At 42.3% G+C, this 13053-nt stretch overlaps 1 protein-coding gene and 1 long non-coding RNA gene across 3 annotated transcripts; one reads left to right on the top strand and one right to left on the bottom strand.

The window, feature by feature from the left end:
* Positions 1-1635: 1635 nt before the first annotated feature.
* LOC125293908 lies at positions 1636-3521 on the bottom strand. The gene is made up of 4 exons (XR_007193452.1): positions 3434-3521; positions 3076-3107; positions 2870-2939; positions 1636-2117 (listed from the first exon to the last, which is right to left on the bottom strand). It is a non-coding gene; the product is annotated as an uncharacterized LOC125293908 (long non-coding RNA).
* A 1270-nt stretch (positions 3522-4791) lies between these two features.
* On the top strand, positions 4792-12966 carry wdr13 (WD repeat domain 13). Of its 2 annotated transcripts, none has more exons than XM_048242072.1 (10): positions 4792-4865; positions 5623-5711; positions 5921-6152; positions 7243-7352; positions 7828-7958; positions 9179-9486; positions 10135-10315; positions 10607-10748; positions 11287-11405; positions 12183-12966. In XM_048242072.1, exons 1-10 carry the CDS (start codon positions 4794-4796, stop codon positions 12365-12367), a joined length of 1569 nt encoding a protein of 522 aa, XP_048098029.1. In that variant the 5' UTR covers positions 4792-4793; the 3' UTR covers positions 12368-12966. The 2 variants fall into 2 exon arrangements, with proteins under 2 accessions (XP_048098029.1, XP_048098030.1); XM_048242073.1 differs by having other exon boundaries at positions 4825-4897.
* The last annotated feature ends 87 nt before the right edge of the window (positions 12967-13053 follow it).

Raw genomic sequence — 13053 nt, 5'->3', positions numbered from 1 at the left:
GTTGTCTTTCCTTGCCTTAGGCATACACACACAGCACCAGGCCATTCCATTGAGCCGTGCCAAAGACGCTATAAATAGAAGCCTCGTTGTCAAGTTTAGGGCCATTTTAGCTGGATGACACAGGTAGCTCAGAGCCCTAGCTTGCACACATTAGTGTTGTAGCCAGTGGACTGAGTTTACCAGCTCATCCACCAAGCACTGCATGTGTTCAGAGACATCTACTAGTTGATTATTAAAACATATCACAATCTGCGACTAGCAATCAAATCACTCTCAGCATGGTAGCAAGTGGTCAGTGAACACACATGGCAGAACATGGTCTGGTGGTGTGTCAGTGTGAACTGAGACTGAACTGAACTGAGACTTTGCTCAGAACTATCCTATCCCTTGAGTATGTTGCTGTGTACAGTTTGCAGTTTGCAGTGCATAGTTTTCATTTAGTTACAGTCGTTTTGCAATCACATTTGTTTTCCAGAAAAGTAGCATTAGTGCTTCAGCCCGTGCATCCTGTAACACACTTACTCTTAGAGCTCCCTCCCTGCACTGAGTGTTTCCCGTACGTCCTGGTTCCAAGTATTCTGATTAAAGTCAATGTGTTATAATTATATTCAGTGTAAATATGCTTTGATTAGATAGATTAGGTTTGTTCAGTATCAGTGCCATTCTTGGGCTGCGTTTCCCAAAAGCATCATTGAACAACTGTCACAGATTTTTAAAATGGTAGATCATTTTGTGTACACTCTCTGGAAGAGTGTCACTGATGAGGTAGACACATACATACAGGAAGAACTGGGGAGGATGGGATACGTGCACGGCAGATTGGATGACGTGATACAAATGGAGCGGAAGTGGCAGGATTGAACACCAGTGCTGCAGAAGACGGATTTACCCATCATCGGCCCTAGATCTGTTCAGGAGTCACTGTTCTTCTCCCGACCCTCTAAACTTTCAACAAGGGCGTTCCTTCGGTTGCTATATTTGCCTCTGCCTATATTCATGTTATCCTTTGTTAGTTCAACTTTAATGACTTGTTTTTGAAAACATGTTTTGATTTGCATCTCGACTGGGGTACAACTTTGTAATGATTTGATTAATAGAACAGCTAGTTTACACTGAAAATGGAAACTTGAATATGTTGTTTGAACAATGTACTGTATGTGCCAACTGGAATAATCAAGTCATTGAGTTGATACCCTACAATTAATGTACATTGTTGGTCTTTATAACTTATCCTATTTTGTACTTTTGTTACTTTCTGACCTAATTTCATATTCGTCTTTTCTTTAGTTTTCCCAACACATTATCCTTTAGTTTCACTTTTACTCTGTACTGTATGTATGTGCGTGTGAGAAAATGAAATATATGAAAATGTGTGATGCTTTTATTAAATTTTTAACCAGAAGAAACTGTACTTCTGAGACTCTTTTGTTATGTTTGAGTATTTCTACATTTCTGTCGGGCATCAGAGAGGTGAACCTGAGACTGAGTTTCATAAAAACCTAATATGAATATTGTGAAGGAAATGTGAGTATATGTTTTCATATATGTGAGTGATTGATATTTTTACAATGTACTGTAAATTGTTAAAACATAACATAACACACTGTTTGATTAATCCTTCATGACCGAGTTGTATCCAATATATTATTGTCTTTATTCATTTATCTATTTTGTTTATTTACAAGATAGGTAAGGACCATAAGATAGTCACTGAAAAGGGGCGGAGTCAGTTATAAAGGGGTGGGGCTGGAAGAGGGTTGTGAGCAAAATCTCATGTCATTGGCTCATCAAAGAAGCTCCTCAGCAGCATGTCATAATCCTGAGTAGCCAATAGGTGAAGACAGCAGGAGGGGGAAGATGGAAGACGTTTGGATCTGGCAGACACTGAGGTAGACACTGACCGGAGGCTTCAGGTCATCTCCATGATGACAAGACGAGATGAGCCGCCATTGATTGGCTAGAAGGGTGGGATGGTGGGTGGGGAGGGGTGTGGTTTAGTGATCTCAGCCTTGCCTTCCCCGGGGGCCACCATGTTTACGGCGACAGGAACCCAGAAGTGTCTCTAGAGCCATCTTCACAAAGGCTTGGAAGTTATTGCTTCTCTCCCTTCGGCTGTCCTGCGAGAGAAAGCCACACAGACAGATAACTTAACTGGAAACACAAACTGATGCTCAGCTACTCCACTGCTGTTATTACTAAGTTATTCTACAACTATTAGAATCATTTGATTATTATTGAGCATTTAGTGGTATAGCATGAACAAGGTCCACACTGCAATGTGAACTAGTCTATGTTCCTAAAACTGTGAGTTACTATTTAGTTTGCTGTTACTGCAGCGTTAATAAATGGTTGGGCCATCTTTAAGCATTAATTACGTGGGTGACAATAGGAACGTACAGGGAGATTTTTCTCTCAAGCAGAAAAAACCTTCCCAGTGTGGAACTGAGAGAATTCCTCCAACAGGTGATTATTGAGTCACTGACTGTACGTGATTCAGATCTGTCTCTAGGTAGCAAAGTGTAGGCAAGCTCTAAAACTGAACAATGTTTGTTTTTGTTCATGTCAGTAACTGATTTGTTCATTTCACTTGACAGTAGGCCTAATTAAATATTCCATAGAATTCCATCTGTCTGACTTAATTTTAAATCAATCAAACCGGTGGACAAGACACATAGTTTTGACCTTTAGTGTCCTCAGACTGGAGATATTTACTCCAATCTTGCATGCATCCCTTAGACAGATTTTTGTACCAGAAGGTACAGTCATGTCTTCACACTGGCTGATGTAGATCATTGATCTTAATCTAGATGCCATCTCGTCACCCTGCATCCGTATCATGTCTGATGGCTGTTCAGTGGTCAATGCTTACCTCCTTGCTTTTTGTTGTCATCTCCTTTCTGATCAACTTTCTTCGGTTGCTCCTTAGGACTCTGAGGCTGCTGTTGTGAGGAAACAGGCATAGAGGGTCAGTAGACTGTTCATATGTAACTGAGGTGTAGTATGGAATGTCAAAGATCTCTTTATCATGCACAATTCTATTTGGAATGGATGGTATTTATTTAATCTCGGTCTCACCTTGGTGGCTGATTTCTTGTCCGATTTATTACCTAGAGGACATATAAGATATTTTAGACATTTTCATTAGAAAAGCTCTCCCTAAAATGCCAAACATGAAATTTGCTGTAGAGTAATAACTGGATGCTATGTCCCCATGACATCAACCTAAGCTTGTTAATGTAGACCCCTCAGAGGAAATTATATTTTCTGTACATCCCCCCTCAGTCTTTAGCTATCCTTATGACCAAAAGTAGATAAAACAGTGACTTTATATCCTCAAATTGATTATAAAAGCAATACAAGTATTATATATGGACCCCATAATTTGTATAAAAAAATAAATTATGAATAAAAGTTTAGAGATTTCCTTGTATACCTTTTGTTCCTGGCATTTTGGCTGTACTCCAAAGTCTTTGCACTCTTTTTGAAAATGCAGTGACCTCCGTCATTCCCATCCCACATTTATGGCTCACGCTGGTCAATGCAGCGGCCATTGGGGCCCCTTCGCGAAAGAGCACGCTAACAAGCAAAGAGCCCTGTCAGCTGCGGAGCGAGCCTGCCATCCCATCAGGCTTTGCTGAGGTCAGGTGAAAAGCAGACGCCTGTGCCCATGAGATAATCCCGCCATTGTCTCCCCAGACGTGTGGATGCTTCGCTCCTATACTGTCTTTATGAATATGAAAGGTCACAAATATAACACATATGTACAGCGCTCCACATACATGTATAAAACATATAGGCTTTTAATTAGCATGTAATGAAGCTCTGTAGGCTATACACTCTGCATTATATTACATCATATATACTGTATGTAGGCTGACATATTTATTAGATCTAAAATACAGTGTTTGTATTGATATGTTGAGTGAGTCTTGCAACACTAACTACACTGAGAAAGCCTAATATATGTTTCTGCGGCCTTTTGTTTTATAATGTACTGTACACGGTAAACATCCTACAGTTGTCCACCTCAGTGTTCTGATTGACAGAATTAGTGTAATCTTCTCAAAGTAACATTGCATATGATATTAGTTTGGATAAGAACATTTTAGACTTGGATGGTAATTTAGTGCACAATCAAAGGAAAGGCCTTCATGAATGCAGCCCTGGTAGACAGGGACTGTGATCTCATGAAGGTCAAGGGGTCATTAGAGAACATTGCTTAAAAATGTACCCAGAGTTAGGAGATAGTCCACTTTGTATCTGGGTCTACAAAAAGGCCTATTTCCTGTTTTCTAAATATTGCTCTTAGTGTGTGTGGCTCCAGTCTTTAACTAATGTTAAGAGGAGATGGAGATGGTTAAGAGGAGATGGAAGCCCTTCTTAGTGTCTTAAGTATTTTTACATTGTTTTATTTATTTATTTAAATATTAAAAATGTCAAGTTGTTTATCTCAGTTCACAATGTTGCAGTTGGTCCACAGTGATACAACCCTACACAATGTAGGCTAGGGCTATATTACCACACAGATTTCCATATTGAGGCCTTTCAGGCAAACAGTGCTGTCACCAAGATGAATGATAGTTTTTTTCACCGCATCTGTGTCCCTCGACAGGATTACGAACACACCCTGTAATACCTTAAACCTTAAATGTGTTCACAAAATAGTAATACTGCGGCATCTGCCAATTATAACTGATTAGTGGAAGTAAACGTATGCATTTCGGCTGATTTATTCTAATCCTCATGTGTTATAGATCTGATAACGTTGGCAGCGCAGTGGGGTGGGTGGAATAATGTCACATGACCCGTCTACGGTCTGTCAGTGTCCAGAGCAAAATGCATCGGTGAAAGGTACTGGAAAGAAGGTGGGTTGAAAAATGACTCATACCGTAGACATGTAAGGACTTAAAATATTATTTATCTTTATGATCATCATCTATATTCTCCGGGGAAACTATAGATATGGTGGAAAACCCACTGTTATTGTTTCGAGTCCATTGAAACTGTCTACCTTGCTAACTAATAAGCTAGCAATATATCTGGCGTCTTCCCTAGCATTGCTAGGGATTTTTCCTCAAAACATTGCATCTTGCTAGCATGCTGCCCCCGCTGTGATCCAGGGTTGAAAAATGTGCCTGTCGTTGCTAGTCCATCATCTTTGTCACGAGCTAATAACACGTTACTGGCGTTATATTGTCTCAATTACATGTATACATAGCTGTTATCAATCAAATGAATGGCCGAAACACACCTGCCACAATTCTGGCTAACAGTAGTTGGATAGATAGCTGTCTATTTAGCATGCAGCTAGCTAATTTCCTCCGAGGGCTTGATGATATCGGCCACGTTTGAGGTTGTTGTCGTCGCTGATTTTTGTTATTTTTTTTTTAGCTATTTGGATTGTTCAATCGTTTTGCACGCCTAGTTGCTCATTACTGTAACTGCCAGTCTCCATAGAATTGAATTAATGTTAGCATATTCCTGGGAGAAATGTGTTATGACTGCTGTCACTTCCTGTGTTGATTAACTGGACGGCTGTTTGGATTAAGGTTTGTAGGAGTATGGTTTGTAGGAGTTGTATGCGAGATAAACAACTTTGTCCTCTTTATCTCTGTCTTTAAGTTTCCTGACGCCACATCTGCCTTAGGCTACCCTGCTACCTTGTGTGGAATGGCTGCAGTTTGGCAGCAGGTCTTGGCAGTCGACGCAAGGTGAGTCTCAGAAATTATACTTGCTCGGATCGACAGTATAATTTGCAATACCTACGCCCATCATGACACACTTAAAGTTGCATTTGTTTCCTGGGTGCTGGATTTCACTGGGCTGCTGTTTAGTTTTTTACTGTGTGTTTTGGTTGTGTGTGTCCGTGTGTTTCATTTTGACCTTTTTCCCTGTATGGTTTGTGCCACTGTTTCTGCAGGTACAATGCTTACCGCACGCCTACGTTCCCCCAGTTCCGCACCCAGTACATCCGCCGTCGCAGCCAGCTGCTGCGCGAGAACGCCAAGTGCGGCTTTGAGCCGGGGCTGCGCAAGCAGTATCTGCGCGTACGCAGCCAGCTGCTGGCCCTGCGCTATGGGCCTCTGTCCGAGCAGAGCAGCTTCAGGGCTAGCAGCGTGCGCAGCTCCCGCACCACGCTGGACCGCATGGAGGTTAGGCCCACACAGAGAGAAAGAGAGAGAAAGAGATTGATTAGGAGAGGAGGGATGGGAGACGGGCAAAATATTGAAGAGAAATAAGTTGACATCTGATCAGACCACTGTGAACAGCCATCGCAGAAATCTACAACAGTGAGCTCACAGAGAGGGAGAGAGATGGGAAGATGAGAAGGATGAAGGTGACAAGTCAAAAAGAAGGTTAAAAAAACTACTAAGTGAAGGGAGACATTGAGAAAGTAAGGGTCTCAGCAGGTTTTAACAGCAGCCAGTTAGCTTCAGAGCTTCAGGGGGGCATAAGTGAGGTAGGGATCTGAGCATAAAAGGCTAGAATAACCAATGTTATCCAACGAGAGATTAGAGAGGATGAGGAGGAAGAGTGAAAAAAAAGAGAGATGGGAAGAGTGAAATATGAAAGTGAAATTTGAGGGATTGTCATTATAAGCTGCTACAGATCAGATACAGATGTGTAGGCTTAATGAGACTCAGTCTTCATAGTCTCAGACTCAAGACTCAGATACGTATTAGGACTGTGGGGTGGTAGACATGAATGTATAGAACAAGCCAAAAGAGAGCCAAAGAAAGACAGATGAATAGAGTAAAGAGACATAAAGAAAGTGGAAGGTTGAGAGAAACATTTGAGAAAGAAATATATTAAAACGTATTTGAATAACAGTTAGCACTGCAGGAGATACTAAACAGACAGCAAAATTACAAAAGGAAACGGTTATTACGGTCATAGTGGAAAAATTAAACATTGAGAAAGTTTGTTGAGGCAGAGGCACTTTCAATGCCAATCAGCCTCATGTTAAAGCGAGAAGGTTCATTATCATAAGTGCATGATTGTATTGATAGTGCCTTCTTAAGTTGCTGTTTTCATTTCTGTTCATTATTGTATAATTTTTAGTTCTGTTGGTCTGCGTTGCATGGCTTGGGACTGCTATGTGTAATGAAGTTGTAATTAAGCATGCTTTACTGCATGAGAGTTAGTCTCTCTCTCTCTCTCTCTCTCTCTCTCTCTCTCTCTCTCTCTCAATCTGTTATTCTTCTGTCTCTTTATCCCTCCATTCACCCGTCTTCCTTTCAGGACTTTGAGGAGGACCCTAGGGCACAGGGAGCTCGGGGCCACAGGCGCTCTGTGAGCAGAGGCTCCTACCAGCTGCAGGCACAGATGAACCGCGCCGTCTACGACGAGAGGTAACGCCCCTACAACAACAACAACAACACATCAGGGATGGGACCTGACCAGGCTGTTTAATTTATGAATTTATGACTGTGTTTACATGCTCTTCAGTGTCCTGGTTATGAGGCGTATCCCAGTTTTTATCATATTCAGGTTATGGTGTTTACATGAACAAAGGTTATTATTACAAAACCTGGTTATTAATCACCAGATAATTTAATTCATAACAATTATACATTTTCATCAGTTTCCTATATGTGAGGTACTCAATCCCTTGATCTTGGTGTTGTTAGTACCACACCTTGTTCCAGCAGTTGCTCAACCAATTGCGGCACAGGAACAAAACTTAATTGCAAAGGCTATTGACTAACATGAGAGTGTACAACACATCCGTTTACATCAAAGAACTACTCTAAAAACATGAACTATATGATGTATATAGTATTTGTTAATGTTATTCTCTAAACTTTGGTCTTTCTTTGGTCCTAGGCCCCCTGGCAGCCTCGTGCCCACCTCAGTGGCGGAGGCTAGCCGTGCCATGGCAGGGGACACCACGCTGAGTGAGAACTACGCCTTCGCTGGCATGCACCACATCTTTGACCAGCACGTCGACTCGGCTGGTGAGTGGCCAGCCTAGCAGTAAGGATGGACCATATAGACTTAAAACTATATCACAGTATTGTTTTGCGATGACCGTGTAAATGATCAGAAGAGACTAGTCCCAGTCACTGCTGTCTTTTTGGCCAGCTCATAGACATGAGATGCTATGCAGACACAAAAAAGTGAAACTTAACCTTGACCATCGTCAGCAATTAAGTTTTCTTCCTCGCCTACAGTTTGAACTCTGCCCTGTGCCATGCTTGTTTTTTCATTGTGAGTTGCCCCACGTTTTGGGTGCATATTCAAACATGCCATCAACTATAGGCCATCATTAATATCGCAATATGACAAATTCTTATCATGGGCAGGAATTCTACAGGTAAATCCTGCGCAGTTATGATATGGCACATTCCTAGCTGGCAGAGGTCGGAGGCAGCTGTGCCGCATACACCAAATGCAGTGTTTTTGTGGTCATTGAGGGCGCAACGGTGGGACGTCAGCATCCGTCTGTCATGCATTCAGCTGATTCAGAGCCTGTCAGTGGACCTCGACAGCTGGTGAAGGTGAACCAAGTCAGTGAAGTGGTCAGCAAAATAGTGTTCAACATTAATAACTGTGAGGCAGAGGATGACTCATGAGCTGTCATAGCTGTGTTTTCTCTTAAGGAGAGAGAAAAAAACATTAAAATGGATGAAATGCCATAGAAAGCATATCAAAATGATTTTAAAATGTCATGGGGTAGTGTACCAATAGTAGCCTCATGACTTTGGAAAGTACTTGGAAAGTAGCGGGTGAAATGTGTAGTTCCTAGCCTAGGAATATTCATACGAACTTTCGGCAGTTTTGGGATTTGCTCTGCAGGTCCGTCTGGCCAAGGGGCCATTGAAGTCCATTTCCATTGTCTCTAAAACACGGGCACGCAAATACAGTCACTAATCCAGCATGGACGTGTATTTCTTTGGAATTGAGTAAACAACTGTGTTTAAAACCTTCGTTTACAAAATTGCTACACTTCTGAAACCATTTGGGAAGAGTTTAATGCACCAATTGAAGTTTAATTTCACTGCTAGTTACGCTCCTGCTGGAAGTTGTAAGTCAATTAACCTTTTCCAGACCTCAATTGAGAAGGGTCTGGTGTCAATGAGGCTATGTAGTTCCACTAACGTTATAGCCATTTGTGGTTTTAACTGCTTTCCTGGTCTTCTCTCTCTCTCCTGTCTGATTTATGGGTTCCATGTAGTTCCAAGACTACAGTTTGCCAATGACGACAAGCATCTACTGGCATGCTGCTCATTGGATGGGACCCTGTCAATCATGACACTGTCCCCACCTCCTCCGGCGGTCAAGGTGACGCTTCGGGGCCACGCGGGCCCGGTCACTGACTTTGCCTGGTCGCTTAGCAATGACATCATCGTGTCGACGTCTCAGGACGGTACTCTGCGGATCTGGAATACAGAGGATGGGCGCTGCATTCGGGAAGTGAGCGACCCTGAGGCCAGTGAGCTGCTTTGCTGCACCTTCCAGCCCATGAACAACAACCTCACGGTGGTGAGTCTGCCCACCCTAGACATTAACTCATTAACTCATAACACGATTACTACTACTGTAAGCCAATAATTAACATTACCATTACTACTACTGTAAACCAGTAAGACTACCACTACTAACTACTGTAAGCCAATAATTAACTCTATCATTACTAACTACTGCAAATCAGTAAGTAAGACTACCATTACTACTGTAAGCCAGTGACTAATATTGCGATAACTAACTACTGTAAGCCAGTAACTAATACTATGATTGCTAACTATTGGAAGCCAGTAACTAATACTATGATTACTACTAAGGTAAGCCATAGCTCCAAAGTCAAGGAGCTTCTTCCTACAGTAGAGAGTTGTAGTAGTATAAATACTACCACTACAACTACTTCTTTAGACCAAGAGCCTCTTATTACAATTAAAAGTTAATGTTATTGATGCTCCTACTACTACTGCAACTACTTGTTTAGGCCACGTTTAGGCCAGAGGCTACTATTACTATGACTACTACTACGACTACTACTACTACTACTTTGTATTGTTTTTGACTCACATTCAGTCCCACTATTTGATTGCACAGTTAGTTTTTTGCGTTTTTTTAGGCATAATATGGTCTAGTATATTAAATGTGTGTGTGTATGTATGTGTGTGTGTGTAGGTGGGAAACAGTAAGCACCTGTTGCAGGTGGTGAACATCTCCACAGGGAAGAAGGTGAAGGGAGGCTCCAGTAAACTGACGGGCAGAGTCATGTCCCTCTCCTTCGACGCACCAGGAAAGATCCTGTGGGCCGGAGACGACAGAGGAAGCATATTCTCCTTCCTGTTCGACATGGCCACAGGTACGGTGTCATCATGACTGCTGGAGAATCACAAATAGATGATTCTTGGTTTTCTGCAATTGCATAAGACTAACATTGTAATAGTTCTATAATTACATTAAACAAACATGGCAATACTTCTGTTATGACATAACAGCTAACATTGTAATACAAACACTTGTAATATTGATTGATTATAGTGTGATGACTAATTTAAATGTGACATTAAAACTTAATTGAGGTGATTTGATGTGGAGGGGTTCTATGAGGAGCTGTCTATTTGACCCAGTGCCCTGTGTGCGTCTTCCTCAGGCAAACTGACCAAAGCGAAGCGTCTGGTGGTGACAGAGGGAAGCCCCATCTCCAGTATCTCGGCCCGCTCCTGGATCAGCCGTGAGGCCAGGGACCCCTCTCTGCTGGTCAATGCTTGCGTCAACAAGCTGCTCCTCTACAGGTCAGCGGGGTTTTCTTATAGAGATGAAAGCAGCTGTGTGGAATTCTTCAAGGATTCCACTGTCTTGTTTCAGAACTTAAAAGATTCTGAAACATTGCCTGTTCTCAATAATCTTCCTTTTTTTCTTTTTGGTGAAAGCATTGAAGAGCTTTAGTGTTCCTGTCATTGCTCCACTTCACATCAAAAAAAGACCCCCTCAGGCTTCTTTATAATTACATCTAATGGTTCCAAAAATAGCTTTGAAGAGCCTTCCAGAATGTGAAGAATGTTTGAGAACAGAATTAAGATGCTTTTCTTTTTAAATGAGTATGAGTGGCATGGCTGGTTTGAACTCAGAAATGATTCCTATATGAATTAAGTTGTTTGAACTAAACTAATTAAGCTGTTAGTATGTTAAAAGATCTTTGACTACTTTCTCTCAGAATGTTGCGAATAGCATCTTATGGGGCTAATCGTATGTGTGTGTTTGTGTGTGTGTGTGTGTGTGTGTGTGCGTGTGCGTGTGCGTGTGTGTGTGTGTGTGTGTGTCTTCTAACAGGGTGGTGGACAACGAGGGCACTCTGCAGCTGAAGAGGAGCTTCCCTATCCAGCACGGCTCCCAGCCCCTCCACAGCATCTTTTGCCCACTCATGTCCTTTAGGCAGGGGGCCTGCATAGGTACTTTATTGCTACCCACAATGCACCTGGCTGTCACTAATACCCAATGCTCCACAGGGTTTATTTCTGGGTAGATGTGATAGTCAACATTGATGTCAGATGGGGAAAGAATGAACCAAAGTGACAACAGGGTTTTTGTATTGCATTGGACGGGGAGCCCGTCTGGTACAACAATATAGTTGTTCAAGAACATGAACAGAACAACAATATAGTTGTTCAAGAACATGATCAGAGTGGATTTTAACACACCTGGGGCCCATCCAGCTCATTCACTGTATAATAGTTTGTATCGGTCTAGTACTAGTATCAAACTTCCCCTCGCTCGGTCTGAAGCTCTTTTCCTTTTCTTTGCATCTTCCGTCAAGGGTTTTCGCTGCTTCTTCGCCGGCTCTGCCATTATACACACGTTTGCAACAATTGCTAGCGTTTCGTTAGCCTGCCTCTGTGCTGTGGATGTAGGATGTAAACTGATCCTGCTTCGGTCGGCGGGTACGATACACTGAACTTGCAAGCAGGATATTCTTCCTACAGGCAGTAGGGGCGGGCGAGAGAGTCTTCATTCGCCCTGTAATGAGTCATTTAACCATATACCGACTTACGAAGATGAGTAATTAACATGAAAACGTTGCCTGGTGTCCCTTTAGGACATTTTGAAAGGATCTTGTGTATGTTTATTGTTTTGAGGGTGAGAGCAATTTATTAGGAAATGATAGCAAGCTCTTTGATGTTCTCACCTTGATCTTCACCTCGACCGTGTCTCTCTCTTTTTTCCCCCAGTCACGGGCAGCGAGGACGCGTGCGTGTACTTTTTTGACGTGGAGCGCAACACCAAGGCCATCGTCAACAAGCTTCAGGGCCACAGTGGCCCCGTGCTGGACGTCAGCTTCAACTGCGACGAGTCCCTCCTCGCTTCCTCAGACGCCACCGGCATGGTCATCATCTGGAGGCGGGAGCAGAAGTAACCACAGCAACCAACGCCATGCTTCCACGCGCTAGCGACTACAGCTTGCGCACCGGTCTGTCCGTCCGTTTGTCCCTCTGTCCATTCCCATCATGTGCAATTAGACCTTTACCTCACTGGGTAAAAGACTCGCTCGTCTCTTCCAGGCTCACAAGCCATCAAAGAGAAAATCGCCTTTGTCTGACAAAAAGGGTTGGGGGGGGTTGGAAAATAGTAAGAGGTGTATTGCTACCTGTTTGTTTGTAAGTGCGTTATTATCACAGTTGCTTAGAAAATACTGACTGACTGACTTATACTGGCAGGGAAGTCCCATACATGTCCTTATTTCAGTGGGCATTTTTGTCTGCTGTCAATGTTGGTCTGAAAATGTTTGCACGACACTATGTGGCACTGCATTGCAGTGCCTAATGTAAAGTTAAAAAAATAAAAACTAATATAAATGAGATAGAAACATATCAAAATGGGACCTCTTAGATGATATTATCTCTTTTGTGTGTTTACTGTAAAAGTCATGCCGGCTTACACTACAAAACCACTCTCTGTTGTATTTATGATATGCATTGTTGCGAAATAACGTTAATAAATGACATATATCAGGTCTTTGGCGGTTTCTTCATTCTTTGCTGATTGAATCTGAATTTACTATTGAAGCTCAAAGGCATTTTGTAGCACCAAAATGTGCTTCAA

Source organism: Alosa alosa, chromosome 4, assembly GCF_017589495.1.
Source record: "Alosa alosa isolate M-15738 ecotype Scorff River chromosome 4, AALO_Geno_1.1, whole genome shotgun sequence".
Taxonomy (NCBI): Eukaryota; Metazoa; Chordata; class Actinopteri; order Clupeiformes; family Clupeidae; genus Alosa; species Alosa alosa.
The sequence above is the reverse complement of the archived record's forward strand: the minus strand, read 5'-3'. Positions and strand labels throughout refer to the sequence as shown.

Excerpts from the sequence above, each read along its gene's own strand:
- wdr13 (XM_048242072.1), top strand. The coding sequence starts at position 4,794 with ATGTCACATGACCCGTCTACGGTCTGTCAGTGTCCAGAGCAAAATGCA. Across the intron at positions 4,866-5,622 it reads TGAAAGGTACTGGAAAGAAG|TTTCCTGACGCCACATCTGC; the intron begins GTGGGTTGAAAA and ends TCTGTCTTTAAG. Across the intron at positions 10,316-10,606 it reads CCTGTTCGACATGGCCACAG|GCAAACTGACCAAAGCGAAG; the intron begins GTACGGTGTCAT and ends CGTCTTCCTCAG.